General features: G+C 43.5%; 1 protein-coding gene across 1 annotated transcript; it reads right to left on the bottom strand.

The window, feature by feature from the left end:
- Positions 1–673: 673 nt before the first annotated feature.
- Positions 674–6,566, bottom strand: LOC121570697 (UPF0764 protein C16orf89 homolog). The gene is made up of 7 exons (XM_041882170.2): positions 6,100–6,566; positions 5,371–5,523; positions 2,254–2,404; positions 1,811–1,928; positions 1,501–1,663; positions 1,206–1,346; positions 674–1,012 (listed from the first exon to the last, which is right to left on the bottom strand). The coding sequence occupies exons 1-7, from the start codon at positions 6,272–6,274 to the stop codon at positions 903–905; spliced, it is 1,011 nt and encodes a 336-aa protein (XP_041738104.1). The 5' UTR covers positions 6,275–6,566; the 3' UTR covers positions 674–902.
- Positions 6,567–7,063: the final 497 nt, after the last annotated feature.

Genomic DNA, 7,063 nt, shown 5'->3' with positions numbered 1-7,063 from the left:
ATCATACACACAATATATGAAGAAATCAGTGTGAACTACAAACGTTTTCTAAATGAGACCCTGATGCTCTGTGTGGCCCTGGGATTCGTCCCAAAGGGTCCTATTCCCTACGTCAGGGCTTCTTAAACCACTTCTCAGGGACCCCCAGACCTGACATAATGTTGCTGTAGCCCTGAACTAACTCACCTGATTCAAGTAGTCAAGGGCTTGATGATTAGTTGACAAGTTGAATCAGGTGTGCTAGCCAGTGGTAGAAAAAGTACCCAATTATTATACTTCAGTAAAAGTAAAGATACCTTTAATAGAAAATCACTCAAGTGAAAATCACCCAGTAAAATACTACTTGAGTAAAATACTACTTGAGTAAAAGTCTTACATTATTTGGTTTTAAATATACTTAGGTATCAAAAGTAATATTAAGAAAACCAGACGGCACAATGTGTTTTTTTTTTTTTTTTACGGATAGCCAAGGGCACACTCCAACACTCAGACATAATTTACAAATGAAGCATTTGTGTTTAGTGAGTCCGCCAGATCAGAGGCAGTAGGGATGACCAGGGATGTTCTCTTGATAAGTGTGTGAATTGGGCCATTTTCCTGTCCTGCTAAACATTCAAAATGTAATGAGTACATTTGGGTGTTAGGGAAAATGTATGGAGTATAAAGTACATTATTTTCTTTAGGAATGTAGTAAAGTAAAAGTTGTCAAAAATATAAATAGTAAAGTATAGATTCCCCCCAAAAGTATTACTTTAAAGTAATACTTAAGTAGTTTACACCACTGGTGCTGCTGTGGAATAGATCAAATCCATGGAACGGCTGGTGGTCCCCAGGAGAGGTTGGAGAAACACTGCCCTACATGCTGCACTACTTTTGACCAGAGCCCTACGGGTTTGAGGGGTTCACATCCAGGTGAGTGGTCTCTTGGTGATGTCCTGCTCTGTCAGGTAGTAGTTGAGGTATCCTCCCAGAGCGCTCACCGACACGCCTGTTATGTGACTGGCACAACCATCTGGAGGGAGGAGGGAGGAGGAGAAGATAGAACAGTAAAAGCTTATTGAAGCTGGTTTCTGTTTGTCTGTGTCTGTGTCTGTGTGTGTGTGTGTGTGTGTGTGTGCTGTTTCTCTCTCTGTATGTGATGTTTCTCTCTGTGTGTATGCGTGCGTATGGGCATGCATAATGCCAGGGATATTCTTGACACACACCCTTCAACATTCTCTCTCTCCTCTTCACTCTTCTGTGGGGCTGTGTAAAACATCCCACTTCCTGGTCCTGCAGCCTCAGAATGTGCTGCAGCCAATCAACTTTGAGGAAGTCAGAGAAACCAGCCAATCCACACAGCATTACTTTGGACAGGGAGGAAGTTACAGAAAGTTAAACCATGGTCTCATTTGAAACACTACAGCTTATAAAGGCTTTACATGTTATGGTTTTTTAAAAAGCGCATCTATAGATTGAATTGTTTTCTAAAAGCAGAATCGGGTGTCATTTGAGACTGACTGTTTTCGTTGAAGAGGTCCTGGGTCTCCCCGGTGAAGTCCTTCTGTATGATGTCCATGTTTCCCTTCAGCATGTTGGAGCAGAATATCCTCTGGTACTGCCTCTCTGTTAGGTTAGCACGCGACGTACGCATGTCCCCCTTCAACATGGCAGAACAACCTCTCTGGAGGAGGGTGGCAGGGAGAGAGGGTGGCAGGGAAGGAGGAAGAGAGAGAGAGGGAGGGAGGGAGGAGGGGATTAGGGAGGGAGGGAAATTGGAGAAGACAGGAGTGGAGCATAGAAAGTTGTGTGGTTGTGGGTGTGGTCTCACATTGGCTCCCACCATGAAGTAAAGCAGCTGGTGAGAGAGGGAGTAGTGAGGACATCCAAACCTCGTCATGGTGTCACGACACGACTTGGTCACGATGCAAGGAGTCCCGTTGTTCTTCCTGACTAACCATCACACACACACATATAACATGCATGCACGCGCACACACGATCAGGCACGTACACACACACAGGCACGTCCACACACACAGGCACGTACACACACACACAGGCACGTACACACACACACAGGCACGTACACACACACACACACAGGCACGTACACACATACACAGGCACGTACACACATATATAAATAATGTATTAGCAAACTGGCCAACGGAAGCTGTAGGCCTTCTGGGTTATATGACACTCCTACTACCACATTGAAATACATGAGATTTAGTGAGGCATTACCGCTCAAAAGCGTGGTGTGTGTGCTTACCATGTTCCCAGTAGCAAGGTCATACACTTGTCGCTCTGTGTCTCATCGTAACACTCCATGGTGCGGACAGAGGAATAGACCAGAGAGGGATCTGTGGAGCTCCACTCATGAGGTACCGACCAGAAGGTCCAGGTCAACAGAGGCTCAAACTCTACGGGAGAGAGAGAGACCCTACTAGAATCTGAAGTCAAATGTCTACTGTTTGCTGATGATCTGGTGCTTCTGTCACCAACCAAGGAGGGCCTACAGCAGCACCTAGATCTTCTGCACAGATTCTGTCAGACCTGGGCCCTGACAGTAAATCTCAGTAAAACAAAAATAATGGTGTTCCAAAAAAGGTCCAGTTGCCAGGACCATGAATACAAATTCCACCTAGACACCGTTGCCCTAGAGCACACAAAACACTATACGTACCTCGGCCTAAATATCAGCGCCACAGGTAACTTCCACAAAGCTGTGAATGATCTGAGAGACAAGGCAAGAAGGGCCTTCTATGCCATCAAAAGGAATATAAAATTCGACATACAGTGCCTTGAGACTAAAAGACTAAAAATGTATCTCAGGTGCATCCTGTTTCCATTGATTATCCTTGAGATGTTTCTACAACTTGATTGGAGTCCACCTGTGGTAAATTCAATTGATTGGACATGATTTGGAAAGGCACACACCTGTCTATATAAGGTCCCACAGTTGACAGTGCATGTCACAGCACAAACCAAGCCTTGAAGGAATTGTCCGTAGAGCTCAGAGACAGGATTGTGTCGAAGCACAGATCTGGGGAAGGGTACCAAAAAATGTCTGCAGCATTGAAGATCCCCAAGAACACAGTGGCCTCCATCATTCTTAAATGGATGAAGTTTGGAATCACCAAGACTCTTCCTAGAGGTGGCTGCCCAGCCAAACTGAGCAATCGGGGGAGAAGGGCCTTGGTCAGGGAGGTGACCATGAACCCGATGGTGACTCTGACAGAGCTCTAGACTTCCTCTGTGGAGATGGGAGAACCTTCCAGAAGGACAACCATCTCTGCAGCACTCCACCAATCAGGCCTTTATGGTAGAGTGGCCAGACGGAAGCTACTCCTCAGTAAAAGGCACATGACAGCCCCCTTGGAGTTTGCCAAAAGGCACCTAAAGACTCTGACCATGAGAAACAACATTCTCTGGTCTGATGAAACTTTTTGGCATGAATTCCAAGCATCACGTCTGGAGGAAACCTGGCACCATCCCTACGGTGAAGCATGGTGGTGGCAGCATCATGCTGTGGGGATGTTTTTCAGCGGCAGGGACTGGGAGACTAGTCAGGATCGAGGCAAAGATGAACTGAGCAAAGTACAGCGAGGTCCTTGATGAAAACCTGCTCCAGAGTGCTCACTACCTCAGACTGGGGCGACGGTTCACTTTCCAACAGGACAACGACCCTAAGCACACAGCCAAGACAACGCAGGAGTGGCTTCGGAATGTCCTTGAGTGGCCCAGCCAGAGCCCGGACTTGAACCCAATCGAACATCTCTGGAGAGACCTGAAAATAGCTGCGCAGCAACACTCCCCATCCAACCTGACAGACCTTGAGAGGATCTGCAGAGAAGAATGGGAGAAACTCCCCAAATACAGGTGTGCCAAGCTTGTAGCGTCATACCCAAGAAGACTTGAGGCTGTAATCACTGTCAAAGGTGCTTCAACAAAGTACTGAGTAAAGGGTCTGAATACTTATGTAAATGTGATATTTCTGTTTTTTATTTTTAATAAATTAGCAAACATTTCTAAAAACCTGTTTTTGCTTTGTCATCATGGGGTATTGTGTGTAGACTGATGAGGAAAAATATATATTTAATCAATTTCAGAATAAGGCTGTATCGTAACAAAATGTGGAAAAGGTCAAAGGGTCTGAATACTTTCCCAAGGCACTGTACCAATTTAGGATCTGGCAAAAAATACTTGAATCAGTTATAGAATCCATTGCCCTTTATGGTTGTGAGGTCTGGGGTCCGCTCACCAACCAAGAATTCACAAAATGGGACAAACACCAAATTGAGACTGCATGCAGAATTCTGCAAAAATATCCTCAGTGTGCAACGTAAAACATCAAATAATGCATGCAGAGCAGAATTAGACCGATACCCGCTAATGATCTAAATCCAGAAAAGAGCCGTTAAATTCTATAACCACTTAAAAGGAAGCGATTCCCAAACCTTCCATAACAAAGCCATCACCTACAGAGAGATGAACCTGGAGAAGAGTCCCTCCCCTAAGCAAGCTGGTCCTGGGGCTCTGTTCACAAACACAAACAGACCTCACAGAGCCCCAGGACAGCAACACAAATAATAGACCCAACCAAATCATGAGAAAACAAAAATATAATTACTTGACACATTGGAAATAATTAACAAAAAAACAGCGCAAACTAGAATGCTATTTGGCCCTTAACAGAGAGTACACAGTGGCAGAATATCTGACCACTGTGACTGATGCAAAATGAAGGAAAGCTTTGACTATGTACAGACTCATTGAGCATAGCCTTGCTATTGAGAAAGGCCGCCGTAGGCAGACCTGGCTCTCAAGAGAAGACAGGCTATGTGCACACTGCCCACAAAATGAGGTGGAAACTGAGCTGCACTTCCTAACCTCCTGCCAAATGTATGACCATATTAGAGACACATACTTCCCTCAGATTACAGAGATCCACAAAGAATTTGAAAACAAATCCAACTTTGATAAACTCCCATATCTATTGGGTGAAATACCACAGTGTGCCATCACAGCAGCAACATTTGTGACCTGTTGCCACAAGAAAAGGGCAACCAGTGAAGAACAAACACCATTGTAAATTCAACCCATATTTATGTTTATGTATTTTCCCTTTTGTACTTTAACTATTTGCACATCGTTACAACACTGTATTTAGACATAATATGCCACTTGAAATGTCTTTATTCTTTTGGAACTTTTGTGAGTGTAATGTTTCCTGTAAATGTTTTATTGTTTAGTTCACTTTTGTGTATTATCCATTTCACTTGCTTTGGCAATGTTAACATTTGTTTCCCAGGCCAATAAAGCCCCTTGAATTGAAATGAATTGAATTGAATTGAATTTAGAGAAAGAGAGGTGTAGTACTATTTACCTCTGTAGTATTTGGGGTCAGTCTTCTCCAGCTCAGTGACAGCCTTGGCCAGGCTCTGGTCCAACCTCTTGACCAGGGTAACGGTAGCGGTGCGCTGAGACCAGCTCAGAGGGTCAGTGTGAGGCCAAGTTCTTACTGCTTCCTTCAACTCCGCTGGGGCCCGGACAACAAGGACATGGAAAGAGATGTTTTCAAAATACATTTGTAATCCTAAATGGCTTCTTAAAAATTATTAAGTCATATTTGCCTCTCCTATCTGCAATGTTGACACACACACAAGAACAATAACAAACCTTGATAAACCATAAAGGTTTGTATTCCATATCGACAAATCACATATTCTACTGTTTTATTTCAATCAGACAGCCTGGAAAAACTGTGCCTTGTTATGCGGGACACCGCAATAGCGGAACGGGAGGCAATTGGTGCATTCTGACTTCCTGAGCCAGCACTAGCCTAACACAACAGCCACATAGATAGACTACAATTTAATGTCCAGACATGCATCAAAATAATACATTTTTCCTCGACATGTATTTACTCAGATATTTGGGTTGTCTATTCCGTTGGACCTGAAGAAGATCCTTGTGGATCGAAACGTTGTCACGGTAATTGGGAGGATATATGCTAAACAGTGCATGCTACAGTGTGCAGGCCTTTCTGTTATTTTCTTTCCATATAGAATGATCCTACTGGCAGTGATATTAATGACGCTAATATACTACTCACCCTGCAGGATGATGTACCCGACCACTCCGTCTAGGTTGATGTTGCGGTGCTCCTGCTCCAGGAACGATGCGCTTTTGGCGAGGCTGGCTAGAATCACATCAATGACCTCCTCATGCGCCGCAGTTGTGGCGGAGAAAACCAGGACAAAGAACAGGACCACTACAAACCTAGCCATGTTCTGATATAGGCTACTACAAGTCTAAACCCCAAACGGTTGACGCAGCGCATATATCTGAAGGAAGTGGACGCACTTTTCCCTCAAACTGGTATGGGAATCGGAAAGTGCGTGAGTGAGCGGTTGTTTGGCGAAAACTGGCTATCACGTGGATCGATCGCTTGAGAAGCTGAGAATTACATTTTATTTAATTAGGCTAATAAAATGTGTGGTAGTTGCATTTCGTCGATATGGAAATGGTTTCTTCAAGGAATTTGAAGAAGAGAAAAGAGAGAGAGAGAGAGAGAGAGTCAAGGACAAGAGTCTTTTGGTAGACACTCATCAGACGTGTTGGATCAAATTAATGTTTTTATAAATCTCATAATTTTGATGACAGAGTAGAGGGGTGCATGCATTCATAATATAAGCCAAGACAGTTATTTTGGCCAATTTATAGCCTTGCCTGCACCAAGAAACCAGATAGGGGGAATGGATAGATAATGTCTATGGGTTAGATCTACATATAGTTACAGTCATATAATTATATAGTACCAGTAGTTTAATAGAATCTCTGTAGTTAAGGTCATATAATGACATAGTACCGGTAGTTACAGTCATATAATTACATAGTACCCGTAGTTTAATAGAATCTATGTGGTTACAGTCATATAATGACATAGTACCGGTAGTTTAATAGAATCTCTATGGTTACAGTCATATAATTATATAGTACCGGTAGTTTAATAGAATCTCTGTGGTTACAGTCATATAATGACATAGTACCGGTAGTTTAATAGAATCTCTGTAGTT

This window comes from Coregonus clupeaformis, unplaced genomic scaffold, assembly GCF_020615455.1.
Source record: "Coregonus clupeaformis isolate EN_2021a unplaced genomic scaffold, ASM2061545v1 scaf0359, whole genome shotgun sequence".
In the NCBI taxonomy this organism is placed as follows: Eukaryota; Metazoa; Chordata; class Actinopteri; order Salmoniformes; family Salmonidae; genus Coregonus; species Coregonus clupeaformis.
This window is presented reverse-complemented; position numbering and strand designations above follow the sequence as displayed.